The sequence below is a fragment of the Taudactylus pleione genome, unplaced genomic scaffold, assembly GCF_031769625.1.
Source record: "Taudactylus pleione unplaced genomic scaffold, aTauple2 ptg000016l, whole genome shotgun sequence".
NCBI classification, from domain to species: domain Eukaryota; kingdom Metazoa; phylum Chordata; class Amphibia; order Anura; family Myobatrachidae; genus Taudactylus; species Taudactylus pleione.
The window spans coordinates 37065578-37090100 of NW_028284418.1; the positions used below are offsets into that span (position 1 = coordinate 37065578).

Genomic DNA, 24523 nt, shown 5'->3' on the forward strand with positions numbered 1-24523 from the left:
AAAGGGGCCCGCTATTTAAATCATGTGCTCGCACTGCGTCGCGTAAAGCTGCCCACTAAGTAATAGCGAGTGGCCGCACTATGCGCTCGCACCTGTATAAAGACGCCCCTTTGCCCTTCTCAACACACGTCATCTCCGGCAGTAGTAGGATTAATCAGGAACATCGAGAGCCATCGGAGCTGCTCGCAGCGCTTGTGGTAGCCTTTTCCCACCACAACATTGCGAGCAGTTCAGGCTAAAATACAACCCAGTCACGTGTATAATGACGCTACTTTGCTAATTATGCTAATTATGCACACCCATTAAACGCCGTTCTGACGGTCGGGCACGCCTGTGTTCGCACATCCACACCCTCGTTTACAAGCACCTTCCCCTGTTACCACCCACATACGACACTCTCTGTCACCACACCACCGTTTACAAGCACCTTCCCCTGTTACCACCCACAAACCGCACTATCTGTCACTCAAAATAGCGGCCCGACTGCGGGCTACAGGCGAGCACTTTCCCATCACAATGACTGGTTCGCGCACGCGCATTGCGACTCATATGCATGCGCAGATTGCATAAAATCGCTCAATGCGAGCAAGCGCAGCATAGCATCCGGGTCTGAATCAGACCCAGAGTCTTTTATCCTGACTCTGCACCAAGGAGACTTTAAGCATGAAAACCAGACATGCAGCTAGCTCTACTTGCTACCTAATACCCCTTTTACACCAGAGCAAAAACCTGGGTTTTTGCTGTGTCTACCCGGGTCACAGCTCAGTGTAAAAGGGTCCCTGAAAAATAACCCAGGTCAAGTGACCCAGCAATCCAACCCAAGTAGCTACCAGGGTTGGACCCAGGATGGACCCGGGTAATGGTGCAGTGTAAACGGTGCAACCAGGGTTATCTGACCTGGGTCATGTCTAAAATGAGCTGATTGGTGGTTGTGGAGCATTCACCTCCCACTTTTTATGACCTCACAGGTTTAGTAGGGCAGACATGAGTTCAGTGTGAACAGGGCTGATCTGGGAGTAGCCCAGATCGAAGGTGCAGTGTAAATGGGTCTGACCTGGGTCTGACCAGTGTTGGAACCATGTCCAAAAACCCAGGTCGGACCTGGGTTTTTGGTGGAAAAGAGGTATTATTGGTAGCACATGTTCCCCAGTGGCTGGACAGGGTCTGACAGGTGCCCTTCTCATTCCTGGACCCCCTGCTGGCTCCACAAATTTTGGAGATAATAAACCTTTCATTACACAATGGTTATTAACAAAGAGAGTGTAATTCGTGATTATTAACTTAGCTCTGATAACGTCCCTAAATTAACACTATTCTTTTACTGAGGACCACAGCAACACACTGAATAGCACTGCCTGTGCTATTTTGCAGGCATACTATCCATACACACACAGAGACATTTTAAGCCTACATTAAACATAACAAATGTACAGTTAAACATAATTGGGGTCATTAGAAGGCGAGTGGGTCCTGGTTGGTTTAATCTTTATTGAACATGTCTGGTACCCACCTCTCCTGAAACCTGCGACTGTAAACTACAAAGAAATATGGGTGTAACTGAGCAGCAACTAGGTATTCATACTTAAAAGTTTACTATAGAAGCTAATAAAAAATTGTGCTTCACAATGAGTGCAGCCAATTAACCCAAATAAGAGGACACTCACTCTTGTAACTAATAACAATATCAAACAATGGGTCAGGCGCTCACAATGGATTGCACCTGAATCACAAATAGACACCAATTCACCACTTTGGCTTAGTCTCTTATATCATCATTTTTTTTATTGTTTGACTGTTTTCTAGTTTCCTTACTTGGCACATAAGGAAAAAGAGGAATCATATATAGTAAAATAGTATTTTAATTAACACTTATAGCATAAAATCACACATGTCAACCATTAGTGGGATCTATCTGTATACCAGAGCTAAGGGAGTAATCAGTACACCAGCATGCGTATAATAAACAGGTTTCAATCCAGATTTAAAACCTGTAAGAGCACACACTCGTACAGATCGTCCCTCCAGATGTTCTCCTTTGGTTTGTCCGCTCCCACCTTCTACCAACGTGTTTCAACTGCTAGAGTGTTTTTCAAGTTTGTTGTGGGTGTGCAGGCAGAATTGTGGGCAACCAAGTGATGAGCATACGTAAAGATCCAGTAAATTCAGATGGATTTCTAGCAGCCAGGATAATGCTGGTGCACTGCAAATGTGTGCTGATAGTAATGATAGCTTTTGCTCCGTTTCCCCCCTCATCCTGATCCTCTCTAAACAATTGTCTAAATGCAAAATGTGGGGCGGATACCAGTATATATTATGCAGGAATGTTTAGTGCACACATGATGGATGACTTATATGTGAAGATAATGACAATGGTGGTGCTTCAGGTTGACTGTCTGCTCTTTGCATAAGGGAAATCCGCAAATAATAGGGTATAGATTTATAAAATGGGGAAAAGTGCCTATAATGTGGCATAGCTATCTAGGACTGTCCAGCACAGGATTTTTATTATTAGAGGGTAAAATATATTACCTCATGTTCTCCTGCATTGCAGCTTACCAAATTTTCCAACTGATTGGCAGAAATATGGGTCCATAAACATAACGGATTGTGGTATAATAACGCAGTGCAAGATAAGTCCAGGGAAGGATGCAGTTATATTAGAGCCCTCTTCCCGTATTTTTAAAGCAGCAATCATTTTAAAGGCAAAACCAGCTAGGTTTTGCCTTTAAAATAATTGCTGCTTTAAAAATACGGAAAGGCTTGCAGGAGTTCACACAGGGGCTGAAAGTCGCACCCTATTACATAAGTCCCTTTGTCTGAATTCAGTGGTTATTTCATATACATTCTGGTTACTTTGGGGTATATTTACTACAGTGCAGGTTTTTAGAAGTGGAGATGTTGCCCATAGCAACCAATCAGATTCTACTTAACATTTATCTAACACCTTCTAGAAGATAATAGCTAAAATCTGATTGGTTGCTATGGGCAACATCTCCACTTCTGAAAACCCACACTTTAGTAAACATACCCCTTTGTCTCACGTGCTTCATTACTGGGATTTGCAAGATCCTGGCATGACATAATTAGGTATATCACAGTAAAATTTCCATCGACTCAAACAATTTAAGGTTTGGCAAGTTAAACATTAAAATTAACGTGTGCATAAATACCATAAGGTAAAAAAGTAACAATTTCTAATAGTACTTCTAAATCATTTGAATCATTTAATATATTTTTTTAAACCAAATATTTAATTTGTTACTTAAATTAATGTGGAATGTTAAAAAAAAAACTCTTCACCCCCTCTGCATATTGTATGTCTTTCATCTGTTGAATAAAATATTATTTTTTAAAAAAACTTCACCATATGCGTGTTTAAAAAAAAAAGCAGATGTTGCTGAATTTATTGCATTTTCTACAAAATACACAGACACATGGTAATGTTTTAGTTATCTACAGTATAAAAAAGACATATCTTTACAAGCATAAAAACACACTTATGTATACATTAGCTTTTTTTAACTACAACTCCCAGCATGCTCTGACAACCATGCTAGTGAGATGTACCGCAACATTACATGTTACACTGTGTGTCAAGTCTCATCTTCTTATTAAATGTTGTTAAGTTTGTTTAAAAAAATGTAAAAAATATATCTCTAAAGAACTCTGTAATGTACACAATATTAGCACATATTGCTCAAAATGTAATACTCTGCAACTAGTGCTGTCAATATACCAAATATAGGATACAAAACATACACCCAGCATAGCATGCCATTGACGTCAATGCAGCACAGAACTCGAGTACCTATTAGTTCTTTACCCACTTGAGTTATGTATACGCCAGTGTCTGTGCAATAAATTAAACTTACAAAGTGCTTAACTTTCTATATACAAATTCATTAAACTGCTTAAGAAATTTTGTCAATCTCTCCTAGGACATGTAAGTATTAGTGGTTAGTAATGGAAAACTGCAATAAAATCCCCTTGGTGACCATGACCAGCAGGATAAGAAATAACAGATGTTAGTACTAGAGTAAATATTTCAATTAAAGGACACAACATTTTAATTCCATAAATTGTATCTTCACAGTCTATATCATTTACAGTAAAATTACAGCACATAAGTTTTTTTTATATATATATATTTTAAAGAGCATTTAGTCTTTTTAAGCCCACAAATTGTGGGATTATTCTTGTATACATTTTAAAGGAATTTAAATGTAATTTAAATGAAACAAAAATGAATAAAAAAAAAAAACACTAAGCTTACTGCAAGAGCTGCCATTGGGCAGGTTTCAGAGGGGGACACAGGTGTACAGGTTGAGTCTCCCATATCCAAAATGTTTGGGACCAGGAGTATTTTGGATATCGGAATATTCTGTAGTTTGGAATAATTGCATACCATATTGAAATGTCTTATGCTGCATACACACGTAAAGATTTTCTGTCCAACCATCCAACTAGTTGATTGGTTGGAATGAAAATCTGGTAACGTATGGGAGTAACTGATGATCAGCAATTTGCACCTAAATGCCAGAAAACAGATGAAAATGGTCATTCAGACAAGTTTGTTAAATGTTTGATCTAAACAATTTGTTCAAACAACAGTTTTTGTCCATTTTCCAGCGTTTGGGAGCAAATCGCTGATTGTCATTTGCTTTCATACCTTACCAGATTTTCATTCCAACTAATCAACTAGTTGGATGGTTGGACAGAAAATCTTTACGTGTGTACCCAGTCTTAGGAATAGGGCCCAAATCTAAACACAGAATGCATTTATGATTCATATACACCTTATACACACAGCCTGAAGGTAATTTTGTACAATATTTTCAATAGTTTTGTGGCTCAAACAAAGTTTGTGTTGATACATGAAATTCATTTGTATGTCATATACACCTTATACACACAGCCTATAGGTCATTTTATACTTTATTTTTTAATAATTTAGTGCCTTAAACAAAGTTTGTGTACATTGAACTATCAAAAATCAAAGGTTTCACTATCTCAGTCATGCTAAAAATATTCCGTATTTCGGAATATTTGGATATGGGAGACTCAACCTGTATTCACAATTGTGATTTCGGATGCAACGGACTTGTGAAAACATGCTAATAACACCTCCTGCATCTTTCATCCGCCGCTTATGTACAAAAGACGAAACATCGGCCTAACATCTGACAACCTGTCTCCAGCTGCGTACAGATTCACAGTGTATCACCAAGGTACACCCAGAAACCGGTCCTGACACACCTGTGTTTTTCTTACCATGTTTTTGTTACCTTCCATTAACTCCCAAAACTCTCTGACTACTTGTCACTTTGCAATTAAATCCTCACTGCATCCGCCGTCTGTAAGCCATCGCTGAACGTGTGTAGCACGGCTTTGGCGCACGTGCAGTAGAATAAAAGAGCTAGACTATGCCCGACATTGACATCGCTTCCACCTCAGAATCAGGCCATTTGTCTGTACACATTAGAGACAGCCATTTTGTCAGTGACTATAAATGAGATGCGTCCCATGTTTCCAAGGGACTGTATAGCTCGGTGCTAAAACTGGTTTCCAAAGAAGGATATACTGAATTTCCTTTACATCATACTTTCCTAATATTTTGCTAAAGTTCTCCAGGAGTCCCAGCAAGCAAGTAGGAGACGCGGGCGGGGTGTGATGAATCATGCTGCTGAAATTTCAGGGGAAGGGGCCACAATGATGCGACTCACTGGGAATGTAGGCAGATCCGGGAGGATAGTTTACTCTCTAGCTAGTCCTGGAGATCTCCCCAAAATTCAGGGACTTCCCAGACATTCTACCAGAGTATAATACTATGTTGGTTTGTGCCCCAAATTCTTTATTATGTAGATGATAGGTATATAAAACAGTGCAGATTGAACGTTTTGTAGTATGTGGTTATCTTGGGTTACCATCAACATTGTTAATTCCACAAAATAGTCTCCATTATATGCACACGCACACACAAACATACATATACCATGGGAGTAAACAGAGATTGCAGTTTGGATTAGATTTCCTAATCCTATGCATAATAAGCCTCTGTTAGGGACTGATTATTTTTACATGACTACGATAGTTGAGCTGACACTCCCACCATGATGATTGATTAATCATGCTCGGAATTGTAGTCCAGTGACAGGTTGTTTTTCTATAATACCTAGCCAAGCATCCTTTGAGTTATTATCGGCCCAATCCACAGATGATCAGCGAATCAGGACAATAATTGCAGAGTGTATGGCTGTGACCAATCAGCGATGATCGAATGGTTGGGTATGTGAAATTATGTGAAATCTTCCAACATGCCCCACTGATCAGATCATTGGTGTGCTGCACCTGGCAGTGTATGCCCTGCCTCAGCCAACCGCCCAACATTTCCCCTGTGCCTTCACACGGGAGGAAAAGGGAAATGTCTTCTCCCCAGGGGAGTAAAGCAGACATTTTGTGGCCATATACTGTGATGTATCTCACAGTGTATGGCCATGATATCCGATGGACTCAGGCATGTCACATGAAGTGTCTGTCGGCCTGACACACATTGTATCTGACAGTGTATGCTTATGCCTTTTTTATTTTTTACAAATTGCTTCTTGGAGGTTTGGAGAAGTGATAGAATACAGCACTGTCACCAAGTACAACAAAAGTTGATTTTAAGAGCGATTAAAAGCTTTTTTAAATTAAATAAGTGAACAACCTTTAAATATATATTAAGTCAAATTCTGTTCTTAGAGTAACAGGGCACGCATTGTCTGGGATGCGAAACTGAACTAATAAATGGCATATTTTCAATTTAATTGTCCATTAGTCCAATTAGTAAATATTGGTGGGAACCATTTCATTCTTTTGGCTCACCAGGCGGACATATCTATTCATAGGGGTCAATCCTATTACCTGCGAAGGGTGCATTGTGCCGTTGCAACGGCGTTAAAACGCCGGCAACGGACCGGCACATCACACCCTTCGCAGCCCGACCCGACCCTGAATTCGCCAAATTTTGCTCGCAGCCTTATGGGCGAGATCATCGCACGGATTGACCCCTTAGTGTGCAGCAACATAATGGTGCAGTTTCATATATGATGTAATTATGGAGCAGTGAGATATGGTTTAAAATGTCTTTTTTGGTTTAGTTTCTTTCTTACGTATGATGCCGCCTCCGCTCCTCTCACGCTTCTCCTTTTTGACACAGAAGTATTTGGTCACACTTTTCCTGCACTGTTCACATTTAACAGCGCAACACCAGTGAAATTTGCAGTTACAGCTGGAGACCATGTCTGCTCTTCTCTCCTCCACAACCAAACCACAGTCTCCACAAAGACGCTTGCAGCTTCTCTTTTCCCACTTGCTGAGCGTCTTGCCTCTCTTGAGGCACTCCCTGCCTTCTGTGCCCAGCAGTCCCAGAGTCTTGTTCTCCAGGCAGTAATCTGGAGAGTCTTCCAGGTGCACAAGCTCTTTCTTGGATATAGAACTAAAAGTTTCAGCTATGGCGCCCCTGCTGGCTGCGCTGTTACCTGCTCCTTGCAGCAGATCCACTTTTAGAGCTTTGTGGTATTTTTCCTTCAAATAATAGCCCACTTCTCTAAACTCAGGCAGCTGAAGCCAGCAAGTTTGGGTAGTGCAGCTTCCAGAAACCCCATGACACTTACAGGTCCTCTTCATGGTGCTTTTCACTGCCTGTATAAGATGGGAGATATAAGTACAGTAATAGTATTATACAGGGTTCTAGAGACACATCTTATTATTTGGGAGTTCTGTGCGTCCATACAGAAGGCAGAGAAATGTCTAGAAATCAGATGGGAATTACAAAAACAATTGACAGTAACAGAATGGATTTCCGTGTACACAGGCACGAACACTGATGTTATGACAGCACTATACATGGCTTATAACGAAATGTAGAAAAATTCATTAATGTTATAATGTTACAGCCAAAATAACACAATAGGCTCTTTAGCAGTCACATAATATACAGGTGACTTTCAATAGCTTTTTAATCTAAAGTATTAGCATTTTCAACCTTATCGACCTTAAAACAATAGTTAACTTTTGCAGTGGCAGATTTAAAAAAAGAAAATCAAGGGACCTTTTTTATGTAAAGGTGTCTCTGTATTAACTGCTCTTTGTAATGACAAATTTAAATCCAAACAGCAATTTCCAGAGCACACAACCGAAATGAGCAGAACCCTATCTGATCATGTTTGTTTAATTAACTTGGAAAAAAAAAATGATTAATAGACTAACAACATGGGTCAGTCTCACTAAAGATACAATAAAAATGGTCACAGATGCAGTCAAGGACCTGACCAAGTAGGAGTATTAAGTGTAGTATTTTAGATACATTATGTACTGATTGTGAGGGAATCAACAACTTGTACCAAATATATATTGAAATTATGCCTATCTGTATACCTGAAACTACAGTAGATATCTGCCAACTTTTGAGTCAGTCCTTTGCATCCATATATAAAACATATAAACAGATCAATAGTGTAATATGTAAAACACAGGCTTATTTAGCCAAATAAAAGCAAAAGATAAAAGATGTACATCAAATATAAATTAAAACAGCTTATATGGTATTGAACTAAGAACTGGATCAAAGGTAGGTTCCAAGTAAAAAAGATGACCACAGACCAAATGCATTTCGTTCTGTCAAGACTTCATCAGGGGCATGTTTCCACTGTCCAATACCAGATAAACTGTTTCTAATTTATATTTGATGTACACATTTTATCCGCATTCTTTAAATTTTTTTAAATATATTGTCCTGTTATAGCCTGCCCAGCCTCATATATCACAGCCTTGGTGCTGGTTGCCGTTTTTACGGCGGGACCCTGTGCTGTTTGTCTACCTGCAATGGCAACCAACCCTGGTTATGAATGCTTTGCAGGTTGAGGACATGCATTTTTATTTTTTTTATTTTTTTCAACAACAGTTTTTATTATATATTTATATGTGTTTATTATTGTGGAGCCTTGGGATTTGCTTCTATGGAGGAGCACACCGAAAGAGGTATAGCTGCTATACTCCGAGAGTTTATTAGCCATGGAATACCCTGCAGTGTTTAACACAGTAAGCAAAAATGCTAAAGGTACAGCTGAGTACACAAAGTGTCAGATTTTGGTAGTGTTCTAAAAGTTACACGGATTAGTTGGCTCTGTTCGTATACCATGTAGCATGTAATAAGGTACATGGAAGTGTTGGCACTGTCTGAACTGTGCATAGAGTACAATAGGGTATACCGAGGTGTTGGCACTGTTTGGACAGCACGTATCATTTAATGAAATACGTGCATGTGCTGGCAATGTGGAAACAGTGCATATAGTCCATTCAGCGGCTTGGAATGTGCAATGAGCTACAAGGAGTATATTGCAGTAACCCTGGAGCTCAAAACAGACAGCAAGTGTATCAGAGTATACTGTACACACCCACACAGATGCTAAATACAAACAGGTGTAAATGGCACAACCAAATACCCTGGCATGGAGTCTAAAAGCCCCACCAGACTTAATCAGGAATCCCTGCAAGAGGATATGTACTTTACTCAGTGAGGCCCAGGTCTCAGCCCAGTGTAGTTTTTTACCACCATGAATTCCAACAGAGTATTTAGCTGGTATAATTACTGGAAAGTATAGTTCTGTAGCGAGAACACCTATGTAGAACACAGCTGATACTCAGGCACTGGAGGAGTGCACTGAGCAGGTTCTTACAGTGGCTTATGGGTGATTCCCTGCATGAGTCATCAGTGCTGGAGGTTAGTGGTAACACCTGAGAGAGGTGTTATGTTATCTCTAGCCTGAGGCTGAGCCCAACTGGGTTCTGTTAAGGATTCTAATTGGGAAGGCCATCAAGTAAATGTGCGGCATACATTTTATGTGTACATTTGTATCCAACTCTACATGAGACCCATGGAGCCTAAATATACAGTAAAATATTAAATAGCACTTGAAAAAGGGCATCCCCATAGCCGGCAAATAGGTCACTATTGTCAGGATTTGCATACATTTTAAGGATTCCATTAGTCACAGTTGGTTTGGCTAGACTCACATGGGGGTATTATCAGTGTGGCTCAAGTTCTGAGTGCACTAAGTGCACAGCAGGTGTGCATATGGAGGTGAGTCTGATTGGCTTAACCAGGTAGAAACAGGTAGCATATGACACAGGGTGAATTACTAGCTACAGACTGGAGGGATCAGCTGCGGGTTGTAGATGGGGACAGGAGAGGCTGAGCCAAATAATGCGAATCTAATGGAATGGTATCATATTGGCTCAGCCTCCTCCCTATTGACCCGCAAATCGCAGCATTTTGCAGCAGGTAGGCTGGGCTTAATACCATGGTGCCCGCTCTTGTGTCTGTCAGGGGGAGTTTCTGGGTACTCAGAAACTCCACCTGCATGCGCCACTAGCTTGTACACACAGTAATGGAGTTTGCTCGTGGCTTCAGACAGCATGGAGTACTCGGGGGTATGTCCATCCATGAAGGACACCACAGGAGAAAGACGTGTATTGTAGCTGCACATGCGTAGTAGCGCATTCAAAGGTCAGAGATCTCTGGGGCCTGTAACCGAGTTTGCGCAGAATGCTTCTCTCTAACAGCGGGTGCACCACAGTCTAACAAGGACCTGGTGTTCACCAGGAAACCCCGTAAGGATATATGTACTTCACTGCAGGAACCCCCACACGCTGCAGCCCCAGGAAAAGTACCAAAGGAACTGGAAATTATAGCAAAGATGCAATATCGCAGTACAGAGGCAGAATCTGAGGGGAGATTAAATTAAGCCAAAGGTCAGGGTCACTAGAAGTGGTTTATAAACAGAATGGCAAGCCACTGCACAACGGAATGTGGCAGCTATATACTAGCCTACAGAGCTTATTACATTTCTGTTGTTGCCTCTAAAGAAGAAATATATCTATTTTAAGGATTGCACAGTCTATGCAGTTAGCAAAACTTCAAACTGATATGGCAATTGTGACTTTCCAGGATATATACCCATCCCCTAGCTACTGTAGTATAAAAGTCTATTCACTCTTCCCCTTTGATAGTAATATTAGATTTCATACAGTATATTGGTTGTAATATAATTTTCAATATCTGCTTATTAGATTTGTTTTTTTTATTGCTACATTTTCAATAAAAAATGAAGAAGAAGAAACATACATTCAAAGTAAAACTGTACCTTCCTTCCTGCCTCGTTATTATGGAGGTTCATGGCCGCTCTTGCATCTTGTCCCGTCTCTAGTGCATCCACAAACTGCTTAGAAATGGCTTCTCCAAAACCCACATTGTCACTGCAGCCACCCCAGAGCCATCCTTGTCCGCCTGTGAGCCCAAAAACATTACAGCTCAATTAACATCTTGAAGTGTATGGCATTAACTAGAAAAAGGTCCTTACTGTTTGTATTCTGAATAGTAGCAAGCAGTGTATTTATCAACCACATATAATAAAATACATCCTCATAGAGTACATGTAGTTATTAGATTTTGCCTTTTATTTCATCTCTACAGCACCTGTCAAAAAGCAGGGCCGGCTCGAGGCACGTCCGACCAGTGCTGTCGAACAGGGGCGCCACCCCATAGAGGGCGTACCCCTCCCACCCATTCCTGATTTCAGCAGGACAGTCCCGTTTTTCGGGCGCTGCCCTGCTGTACCACCCACGAGCCGAAGTGTCCCGCGGGAGGTTGGGCACCTCCACTGCCGCAGCTGTGCGGGCGGTGCTGGACCCTGGAGATGAGAATGGATGCCGCACGCATTCGTGCGGCATCCATTCAGTGCAGGAAGAGGGCTGGGGGCAGCCCAGCTACTGACGGAGTGCCATACGGACACGCCCCCAAATAACGGCATTTAGGGGGCGTTGCCTATGGTAATTAGGCCACACCTCCATTTTCACCATGAGTAGGTAAGGGGCGCCTAAGTCCCGTTCTGCACAGGGTTCAGCTCCCCCTGGGAGTTTTGATTTCAGCAAATGGAGTAACATTATGAATATCAGACATACAGTACTTCAAATGAGCCCCTGAGGTGACTGATGTTGTCAATAGTCATTACATTAGGAGCTGACAGTAGAGTTGATTTATTAAAGTCCAGGTGCAAAAATGCAATTTGCCCCTATTTTATGCAATATGCTTGGAGTCTGCATGTCTAAATTATTTGGTTTTAGGTGCGTAGCAAATGTGAACAAGGAGAACTGATTCCAAATCAGAATAGAATTTATTTAAGATAACAGGATACAGGTGATTGAAGATAAACATCACTCAATATGATAAGTACTGTACAGCTGTACAGCAATGTGAGGCTCCAATACACACAGTGACAGGCTTGGGCACATACAGACCCTTTTATAGAGCCAAGTAAACAAGTCTTGCGCCTGCAGTCTGATTGGTTTGAACTTTAAGTCTGGTGACTCAGACATGTGAAAAGTCATGCACAATAGACATGTGATTTTATTGTGGCTGATCAGTCATACACAGTCAATAACACACAGTTATTCTTAGAGACAGCTTGTAGTGTTTAACCATTTCACTATATATATATATATAAAAAAAAATAAAAATTGGCCTCACACTATAGTGTTGCATGTCCTGGTGGGAAGAGCTGGACAAACCTGTGACTTCCACTACTAAATTACTAAATGTGGACTAGACACATTTTAAGTCCAGTTGCTAACACAAGGTTCTACTTGAATTTTACATGATCTATTTGGTGGTACAATGAATAGGACTTGGCATATACACTCAGTGGGATGCCTTCTACTTCCAAGCATAATTTATATGGGAAAGTTAATCTTCAGATGTACATAAAGCGATGTCCTGAAAACATTCTAACACACGATTGCAATACATGTAATAAATACATCCTGATGCTCTCTCAACTCACTGAAGTGATTAATAAGTCTTAACTGAGACGTGAAACCTGAAATGTTACAATGAAGGGTTTCGCCTGAAAGCTATAGTACTTTAGACTATGAAGTGAATGTTTTACTGTTTTTACTATAGCTAGACCCACAAACCTGCATAAATCACAATGAGGGCCTGATTTTGAGTTGCACGCAGCAGAGTGTATTGGCGGTCACAGTATGCAACTTTCTGCAGATGGCCCACAAACTCCTTTCCTTGGGTACATTCGTGCAGTTGAATGTGCAGGGACTGAGACGCCCACTTTTAGCGCCCATGCACACTGTAATACTGATTGGTGCCTCCTTATATTGCACCACCGATTGCACCTTTGAAACTTGCTTTGGCTCTATGGCAGATGTAGTATCTCCTTCTGACTATGACCTCCTATGCTTGCGGCTGTATTGACAAGCCTGCGACACTCCCACTGAATGGACCATTTTTGCACGCACTATTAGTCACCTCCTAGTCAACACCCAGGAGCGCCCATCACTTCTCCGCCACACTTCTGGTACCATCTGTCTCGATCACAACATCACCTTTGATACTCAGGATATTGCATCTGCCATAGGAGATTTCAGAATTGTCCACGCATTCGCAGTTGCAAATAATCGCTCAACTACGTGAACATCAGCATTGCCTGCAGACTGCGTGACGCTCTGAAACAGGCTTGTTTTAGAGAATATAGTTCCCGAATATATGAATGTAATCTCCATCACAACGGAGACTTCCAGCTATGGAACCATAGAAGTATACGGCTGTTCATCAACCATTGATGTTTTCTTTTTTTTCCATCTATAGATTTTTATTTTTCATCTATGGCGCGAGGGCAATGGTTTACCTCCATTGGTAGATTTATATTGATGTTTTACTGATGCTTGTTAATGGAGGGAGGGAAGTTGTCAGAGAAAGAATGAGAGAGAAGGCTGTGATAAGAAGTGAGAGAGTGGTCCGGAGAAAGAAAGGAGGGGAAAAAGCTGTGAGCAGAGGAGCAGGTATAATCCTGTGAATGTTCAGATCTGAAGAGCAGGAGAAAGAGAATTGCTGTGAAGCCAGGCACTGGTTAGTGTCGCTGTGTACCCCGGTGTGGATTTTTAGTTTCGAAGATGTGCTCCATGTAACTGGTTAGATTAGTGCAGTTTGTGTGGGGCAGGTTCACTGGTACATGAGAAGTAGACATTGCTATCCTTTCACCTTTTTCATTGCTTGCTTACCTCAGGGGATAATCTACAGTCATATAGCCCAACTAGCTTCTTGTACAAACGCGCAAAACGCAACACATCAATGGTCCAAAATATCAATGTTTTCCAGCCAAGGGGTGTTCATCATCATTGGCAATATCTATGGGTAACATCGATGTTGCCCTTTCGATTATGTAAACCTAAGGTAGGGATGGACAATTGTAGCTCCTATGTTGTTAATTCAATCTAATATCAGCACATGCCGAACACAAAAGGCAGATAACTGTAAAACTTAAATCAATATTTTGTGCTATCAATTTTCAGTGCATGCGCAGTTACAGCCCTGTGAAAGTGCCTGATTTGCCTCAGCACAGTGCTGTACAGTACCGTACAAATAGCTGCTGCTCACTGTCTGTCTGGCCTGTCTGTATGACCAGAGCCATAACTAGACTTTTTGGTGCCCTGTGCCAGAGAGAGCATTTTCACCGCTCCCCTATTTTTCAAATAGGGGCATAAGACGTGCACCCGAAAAAGGGCCATGGCCTTATGGGGAAGGGCCAGGGAAGAGATAGGGGAGGCCAGGAGATGCTGGGGATAAAAGAAGAGGAAGCTAAAAGTTAGAATGATAATTAACAGAAAATTGACAGGCCCAAACAGCGCCCTCCTGCCCTGAGGTGCCCTGTGCCATGGCACAGGTCGCACCACCCTAGTTACGGCCATCTGTATGACAACACTAGTATGATTGTTTCAGAGACGGCTATATTTACTAAAGAGAGTTTTTAGAAGTGGAGATGTTGCCCATAGCAACCAATCAGCTTAGTTGTAGTAGAATCTGATTGGTTGCTATGAGCAACATCTCAGCTTCTAAAAACTCTCACTTTAGTAAATATACCCCTCAGTCAGAACGGAGAAAGTTAAATAAACTCACTGTGGCAGTGTCTGTCTCTGTGTCTCACAGATCACTTTACTATACAGAATAATAAGCAAGCACTTCAGGCCTGGGCTGATTTCATATCTTTTTCTCAGAGAGGTTGAAAAACTACATAAGAAGACACCAAGGGTTAGATTTACTAAAGTGTGGGGGGTTTTAAGTGGAGATGTTGCCCATAGCAACCATTCAGCTTCTATCTGGCATTTATCTAGCACCTTCTAGAAGATAATAGCTAGAATCAGATTGGTTGCTATGGGCAACATCTCCACTTCTATAAACCTGCACTTTAGTAAATATATTCCTAAGAGTCAACAGCTAGGATAGCCTCCAGTAAGCGGAGGAGATAGCTGGGAAAAGTAGATGGCTCTGTCTGTGAAAGATCGTGACATCAGAATTGATTCATGTACTAAATCATGTTCACCATATTGATAATGGACCATGTGTTTCAATAGATTTCATAAATCAGTCTTTGATGTCCATCCCTACCCTAATGAGGCACCTAAAGCTACAACTCTTAGCAGCTCTTGCTGCCAGAAGCCTGAAATATTGGAGACCGGGGATGCTCTTGTGCAGGAAGAAAAGAGAAGCTGTATTCACAGAGTCTAAAATCTGTACAGAGATATCACTGTGAAGTGACCACGATGCCGTAAGGACATTCACGTCAGGAAATCCTGGTGTTGCCTGTTAAATTATTGCTGCTTTAAATATGCAGGCAGACACACCAGAATGTCTTACATGGCTACATCTAGCAGGCTACTACATAAGGCCCATATTCTTCATATATCTATGAAGAGATACATTCTTTTATTGTTATATAATATACTGATATTTCCTTGAATTGACAATGTTATTCCAAAATATAAATACATTTTCAACAATGCAAGTAAAAATATTAAATTGTTAACCAATTACCCCACTCAAATTGGATGTTACAGACTCAAATTTTAATCCAAAACAGCATTTTAATGCACACTGTGTTCCCTGTGCCTTTCTTTCATTATGATAAAGTGAAAACTGACGAGCCCAATCTAGCTGCAAAAAAATCTCTGTGTTTATTTTTAGTAACCTCTTCGATCAATGGGTGCGCTGAAGGCTCAAACAGACTTTTAATATGTTTTGGGTAAACATTGCAATACATCATTCAAGGACTACGGTTTTATAAATTTCATCCATCTGAGATGCATGATGCTTATTGGCTTCCTGCATCCCAGTATACAAAATTCCTGTTTGAGAAATACATACGTGCACAATTCTACAATACTTTTAGGCAGAATCACTTGACTGTTGCTATATATGAAACCCTACTATTATTAATTATCAATAAATTTCATGTTTTCTTTTGCGCAAATTACTACCAAGCTTATACATTAAATACAACATACTGTCCTAGAATTCATGCTTTTTAAATATTGGTCTATGTAAGGTAGTGTTTATGTTATTTACTGAACTAACTCCCTGGGTGTTTAGCCTGAGCCAATTTCAGCCACATGTTGAATGCACCTAGTTGATTATTTTTACAGTTATAGTCCACCCAGTGTTCATTATGAAGGCCGGGTTGGGTATAAAAACCGCCGGTTCAAATCCCGACAGTAGCAGCCCGAACATGCAGAATCCTGACAGCAGCTGTAAGTATACTAACCCTGTACCCCCCCTAACCCTCCCTTAATGGTGCCTAACCCTAACCTCCCTGGAGGGTGCCTAACCCTCCCCCCATTTGTGCCTAACCCTAACCCCCCCTTCTTGCACCCTAAACCTAACACTCCCAGGGGGTGGGGGTGCCTATCCCTAACCTTCCCCCGAGGGTGCCTAACCCTCCTACCCGCAGCCTAACCCTTCTGGGGGGGTGCCTAACCCTGTCCCCCTGGGAGTGCCTAAACCTAACCCTCCCTCCCCCACGGCTAACACATACCTTGGCCTCTGTCTTACAATCGGTGTGCCAGCTGTCAGTATTCAGACGCCGGTATCCTGATCCCTAAGGGGATAGCGGCGTCTGCATTTTGCCGGGTGGCGGGATTCCAGCGTTGGTATATCGACGGCATCATCCTGTCCGCCAGCAATATAACTATATCCCCGAAGGCCTATGTATTTCTCTATCGAGATCAATGATCCCTATTACAAGTGATATAGATGTTGGCTGTACAGAACTTAAGCTGTATAGAAGACATAGGTCTAAAATGCTCTTTCCCAGTTCTTACCAAGTTGTCCATTTCTGGAATCGTCACAACCACAATTATCAAAGTCTCCAAGGCTGCAATTCCGTGTCAGTGTGTACATTACTCCAGCTGAGCTTATGGCATGGACAAATGCAGTTTCCCGGTTTGCTGTAACACAGAAAGTTAAATCGATTTTTATTCTCCATATTTTACAGCGTTGCAGTTATTTTCTATTACAGTCCAATAGAATGACAAAGGGGTTTATTGTCTGTACAATATGGACTACCCACAACTGCTGGGAGTCTGATGTTATATTTATAAATCGTGTGTACATGTAAAATGCACACTGCAAATTTATGCTCATTTGGTTATTTTGAGTTGTACCTATCTTAAGATACATGCAACTCAAAATAGTATGTTATAATGCTGTCAAGATATGCTTTATGCTGGTGTATAAAATGTGTATTAAAAATATATGAAAAGAAACAAAAATCCCAGCGTAGACCTCTAGCCCATAGTGAAAAGTACACCAGCAATCATAGCCTTGGTTGGTTAAAGCTAATGCAGGGGCCCAACAGAGTGGTGCCCCACAAATGCCTCAACCAGCATACCCAATCAGATAATTGTTGCCAGGACTACATTTTGTAGTATGTAGCACTTATACTCATGCATGAATTCCTATTTCCCTAAAGATTGTAAGCAGGGTCCTCTTACTTCTTTGTCTGTCTTTTATTAACCAGTCTCATTTTATTACTGTTTTGTTTCCAATTGTAAAGTACAACGGAACATGCTGGCGCTATATAAATAGATGTCACTAAATATATAAAATGCTATAACACCCATTGCCTAGTGGTTTTGGGAAGAGGACCAGCACACTGCTGTTTCTGTCTGCATTTTTTTCTCTAGAGAATTCAGCACCATGCTTAACTTACAGCATAAAGCCACTTTTACCAAAGGGTCCCATGCTGCAGGTTTCCCTGTGGCACAGTCCAGCATGTCATAACTTGGCACCGGTTGCGACTTTTGCGGGTGGCTCTCATGCTGTTGCCACCTCCTTTATTCCCATTAGTTGTAATCAGACCAGACTATGTGTCCTGTTTTATTTTTTTACTTTGAGTGCTATGCTAGGCTATAGTATTTTATTTTTGTTTAACACTGCAAAAAACCATGCTGATGATCACCATTAACACATATCTTTGCACCAAGGTTCAAGCACTTGCAAAAGATACTCCTGTTAAAAGGTGTAACTAGAGATGTGGCTTATTCAGAATAGTTTTGCATAGACATACTGTATGTGTGCCCACCCTTACTGTACTTGAGTTACACAGTGCTATAGTACACAAGAGTCAAGTGATGTGCATGTAAAGCTAGGAATTTATGGAGAATACAATAGGTAAGGAAGGTATCAGTCTGAGCAACAAGATCCCCACTATTCTGCTTATTGCATTGTGGCTTTCTTTTAGCCCTTCCCAAGCTCTGGTGAGTAGTGTAACTACCTAACAAGGTTTATATCATCTTAAATATATTGCTACTGTATACGTAAATAGCCATGCATTATCCAATTAACCTCATGCTCCTCCTCATTAGCAGTGATGAATGAGCTGTCACTGTTTATGCATAGAAAATGTTTGCCCTATATATTTTTAACTCCTGAAATGAAGGTGGACATATACTGCAATATAATGGATGACATGACAGCAGTGGCGTAACTAGGGCAGGGCGAGCGGGGTGCGTGCCCTGGGCGCCGTTGGACCGGCAGCACGAGGGGGCGCCGCCAGCCAAGGTACTGGCCCGCCCGCCCTAGTTAGCCAGTGTAGCGCCGACCGCAATGAGTGCGGTCAGCGTTACACATTTACACAGGACCGGCGCTAGGCTTCCAGTGCCGGTCCTGTGCTGCACACCTGAGCCCGCTCCCTCCACCTGAGCACTTGCCCAATAGCGCTAGGAGGCGGGCTCAGGCTGTGCATAACACACGCATCGCCGCCAGCGCTGGCGGTGATGCGTGTGTTAAACAGCAGCCAATGAGAGTCAGATTGACTGCTGCAGCACCCACTGCAAGAGCCGGGCTTCCATCCGGCTCCTGCAGTGGGTAATGGGACAGCCGTCATGACGTCTGTCCCATAACGCTGAGTGCGCCAGCCCAGGAGGACTGGCGGGCGGCGGCGGCGGGAGCGGCGGTGCGGACCGGAGCAGCAGCAGCGTGGATTCAGGTAAGTATATTTTTATATATATTTTTTTTTAACCTATCTGCACTACTGGGGGCACAACGGGGGAGGGGGGTGGCCACTACTTGGGGGACCTCCACTGGGGGTGGGGGCACAATGGGGGAGGGATGGCTATTACTGGGGGCACCATTATTGGGAGGACCTCTACTGGGGGGGGCTACTACTGGGGGCACTTAATCGGGAGGGGGAACCTCTACTGGGGACTACTACTTGGGGGGGAACTACCACTGGGGGCATTATAAAAGGGGCCTACTACTAGAGGCACTGCACTCGGGGGACCACTACTGGGGGCAATAATAGGAAGGGCCACTACAGGGGGCACTGGATAGGGGGGATCACTACTGGGTGCCTGCATAAGGGGACCACTACTGGGAAAACTGCATGGGGGGACTACTGCTGGGGGCACTATATAAAGGGCACTGCATGGGGGGGGGACTACTACTGGGGGCACCATATAAAGGGCACTGCATAAGGGGATACAGCTACTGGGCGCACTGCATTGTGGGGACTGCTACTGGGGGCACTGCATAAGGGGGAACACTACATGGGGCACTGCATTTGGGTCGGCCACTACTGGGGGTACTGAGCAAGGGGAACTAATTGGGGGCTGTATAAGGGGGACCACTACTGGGGATACTGTATAAGGGGCACTACTATAGGCCTGCATAAGAGGGACCACAACTGCATACTGGGGGTACTGTATAAGGGGTACTACTGGGGTTAAAGTGCATATGGATAGGAATGTTTAGTATAAAAATAAAGGGGTGTGTCATGTTGACAGACCCCATTTTTAAGTGGCCACGCCCATTTTTTGCCGCGCATGGTATTTCAAGAGCAAATTCTGTATGGTAGGGGATTCCAATTTGGCTTTTCACCTAAATATTTGTATTGAGTGCACATACTACAGATAATACAATCAGTATAAAAAACCAACAAGAAGGGCAGAATGAAGGTAGCATAGGCAATCGCAGAGGGGGTTTCCGTTTGCCTGGAAACCCCCCTCCCTAGCCCACACCATGATGACCACAATAGAAATAGCATATGATACTAAAGTTGCAAGTTTTTAAGATCTCCTCAGTGTCACAAATGAAATAATTAGCACCTCCTGTTGATCTTTTAAAATGTGTCAGCCAGTAATGAATATACTTGTGCACCAACTAGGAGATCAGGTAAACATGCACTGTTAGGGCTACACTGAAATATACCATCTATAGGGTCAATTATTAATACTATATAATACTACACTATTCAGTACATAAGGAGTCCAAACTGTACATACTGCATATGTCCATGACAGTGCAAGGTTCTCTTTCGAGTCACCTACCCCCCTCCCCCCCCATACAACACAGATTCCCAAACTTGCTCAAATGATCTGGAATGGAGCCCACATCTGAATTAAAAAAATTCAACTCAGACAGAATGGCGCTACTTCCGCATATAATGGGATACTGTGTTTGCTGGTCCTGTATATGCCAGAATTATTACATACCTTTGTATGATGTATATTATATATCTGGTTAAGTGCTTTAAAATCAAGTAATTGGAAACCCTCCTCTAGAAATCCTACGTTTGCCACTGGGTAGTGAGCGGCTGCTATAGGGTAATACTGGTTCACCCCGATAAGCAGTAACAACTTCTCTCTATTTTTCTTTCATAGCCCTTTAAAGTATACATTAAGGTTCAATGTAAACAAAAAGGGACATGATAATTCATCTGCCTTAAGTTGATAATGCTTAATAAGCCCACTTTTTTTTTTGCACCAAAAGCAAAATGAAGTATGAAGGAATGTATAATAACTCTCAGAGTCAGGCAAGGCTGATAAAACATTTTTTTTCTGGAATCTCCATATTTTGATCGACAAAGGGTCAAAATTTCAAAGTGATATGTGTATGTGGATCAGGCACTGAGATGGGAATTATTTTCCACATACAACTCACTAAAAACTTAGCATCAGGAGTGGCATTTCCGTGCAATGTTTCCAAACTTTGTCTCCTTATATCTCTAAAACTATGAGGCATAGAGAAAAAAAAATTACATGGGGTTGTAGCTATGTCGTAGTATCAAATGTGCAGAGTTTCATGAAAATTGGTGGGTGTCATAATTAAATTGTTCTGGGTGATTTGACATGGAATGACCCCTGATAATAATTATTTCAGGTAAGAGTGCCCCAAAAAAGTTTTTTTCTTTTCTCTTGGCAAACCTCAGATCCAGTAAAAAGTGTTAGAACAAGTTACTGTGAAAAAGAAAAATCATAGCTGCCAACATGTACAATATTAATAAGATAAATAAATTAGGACACACTTGAATGTATCCGCTATTTGCCTTGGTCATGTCTTGACACATCTTGCCTACACCCTGAACAACAGGACAAGCCCCCTTAAACATCTGGACGGTGGAGACAAACGAAGTACAGTTCAGGAGTGTTACAAGTCAAGGTCAGGACTTGTCTCCCTCAGGTAGTTTACCTTCTCATGACGCTGTTGTCCCGGTTCCCTCAGTTGCTAGGTGATCTGCATGCCTCAGGAGGTCATGTGTTATCCACAGCATGGTGTGATTGGCTTTTCCTCCTAATTGTGTATGCTGGCCTTTTGCCACCTCGTCAACTATAGCGTTCCTGTAGGTTCTCTTGGGTCAGCTGCTTGGTCAGCATTCTGTATCCCCTCGTAGTAGTGTTTTCCTGTACTTCAGCGAAATTACCTTGCTACCGGCTCACCAGCCTCTCCAACGGCTCCTTAGCCCCACCAGCAGCTTCTGTGCTGTCACCGGCTCTCAGACTCTCCAACAGCTCCTTAGCCGCACCAGCAGCTTCCATGCTGCCATCGGCTCTTAGCCTCTCCAACGGCTCCCTTGCCTCACCAGCAGATTCCGTGCTGCCCCCGGCTCTCAGCCTCTCCAATGGCTCCCAAGCTGCACCAGCAGCTTCCGTGCTGCCATCGACTCTTAGCCTCTCCAACGGCTCCCTAGCCACACCAGCCGCTTCCGTGCTGCCACCGGCTCTCAGCCTCTCCAAACGGCTCCCTAGCCACACCAGCAGCTTCCGTGCTGCCATCGGCTCTCCAGCCTCTCCGACGGCACCCTTGCAGCACCAGCAGCTTCTGTGCTGCCACCGTCTCTCAAAGCTGCAGTACACTAATTGGTACACAAACTTGTGTACCGACTCTCAAAGCCGCAGTACACTAATTGGTACACAAACTAGTACACAAACTTGTATACCGGCTCTCAAGCCGCAGTACACTAATTGGTATACAAACTAGTACAAAGACTTGTGTACCGGCTCTCAAAGTCACACCATCGGCTCTCAAACCCGCACCTAAAGTACACCCACTTGTGTACCAGCTCACTAGCCACACCATTGGCTCTCAAAGCCTCATCAATTTTGTACCAACCTCTGCCACTGGCTCCTGCCGCACCATCGGCACACAAGCCGCACCATCAGCTCACTAGTCATACCATCAGCTCCCAAGCTGCACCTCTACTGTTTCTGTTCCTGCTGTCCCACTCACCACTGGATCCCTTTGTACCTTCTTGTGAACCGCTACTACCCCAAGTATTAAGACCAGGCGGCCGCCTAAGTACCGGTGAATGTGTCTAGTTCTAAGGGAACAACGGGCAGTTGTTAGTGGCGGAAGACCTCGCTAGCCGGGTTCCAGGTGATTCACATGGAGCAGGCTTTGGCATTCATACCAGGGAGTTAACTATCCATAGATGTTATAGGGCTGTAGAAATGCAAGCTGGACACAGATTGAAAAATGGAATATAGTTTGTTTCAAGTTCGACTCATGGTCACCCTTTTGTTTCCTTTTATTTCTGTAAGCATTGTACTTGTGTGCACATCTTCAAGAAGGTCACTGTAAATATAATTTGTATGGGCGAATGATGATTATTTTCTTTGTAACAAAGAAGTGGTACCGTAGAAGCAAGGAAGACTAAATCAGATAAATTCCTCATTAGTAGCTGAACATAGGAATGACATAACCTTTCCTTTTTGGTGTAGATTGCAGTTGTGTTAATGGTCACAGAATGTGCGGTAACTATATTGAATATTTATAGCAGTAATTTTCAACTCGAGGCACACTACACACGATTTTAAAATTGCCAAAGCACACTATCCGGCGATGTGTGCATTACCAATGAAAAAACATAAACATTGGTTCCCACATTAAAAAAATACACACATTGGCCCCCACACACATTGGCCCCCTCAGGAATAAAACACACTACAGTACAAGTGCGCTGAGCACCGTGGTTGAAAAACGCTGGTTTGTAGGGTATCCAAGTCACCATTTACCTGGAAACTCAAGTATATTGTGCAATAGGCCATAATAACCACAACTGACAAACACAATTAATTTTTTCCCTGATTCCAAATAGATAATGGTAGGTTAATTGAATTCTGATAAAAGTTATCCTAGTTTGTTTGTTAGTGTAGTGGGAATACAACAACTAAAAATGACAGATAAGCACTTAAGTTAATAATTTTTGGGAAATTTCCCAATAAAAAACTTTTGGCCTTGGGCTGCCGTGAAAAAAATGCTGATACTCCGTGATTCAAGAATGTGTGGGAATCACTGCTATAGTAGTAAGCTCTTCTGGCTCAGGTTCTGGTGGGAATTATTAAATATTCTCTGTAAAGTGTTGCATAATATGCAGCATTTGCTGTTAATAAATAATTAGTTATTTCTGTGAAGCAAGATTGTTCCTAGTTTTAGAAATAAACCAAGTTTGACATGTCTATATAATGATTCCAAGAAAACTTCGAACATAGAAGAATCCTGCTCAATTTACCATAATTTACCAGTGAATTGATCAAGACATTATTAGATTAGAAGTCCTAAAACATCATTGGTTCAGTTTAAACATGTAACATGTTTAAACTGAATGAAAAGACTCTTTGGTAATGGGTAGAAATTTTTTTTATAAGTCAATGATACTTAAATGTTTTAAAATCATCTTCTGAGCTTCTTTTCACAGTTCATGGACACTATAAATGTCATCCTAAACAATCAGGGGCTTTTTCTGAGATGAACGATATTTGATTCTTAATCACAAGCAAAAAATGCACCCGGAAAGAAAGCACATTTAGCTGGCCATATTGCAAGAAGCCCAGCAAGAAAAGAATTTACACCTGATTTATT

General features: G+C 42.1%; 1 protein-coding gene across 1 annotated transcript in view; it reads right to left on the bottom strand.

Moving 5' to 3' along the window:
* Positions 1-7001: 7001 nt before the first annotated feature.
* The window catches only part of WNT8B (Wnt family member 8B), a 46454-nt gene continuing 28932 nt past the window's right edge, over positions 7002-24523 (bottom strand). Inside the window, exons 5-7 of the mRNA XM_088473599.1 lie at positions 17206-17331; positions 11187-11329; positions 7002-7683 (exon numbers count right to left, since the gene is read on the bottom strand). Of these exons, the coding sequence (XP_088329725.1) occupies positions 7117-7683; positions 11187-11329; positions 17206-17331 (836 nt within the window). The 3' untranslated portion in view covers positions 7002-7116. The remainder of the gene's footprint in view (positions 7684-11186; positions 11330-17205; positions 17332-24523) is intronic.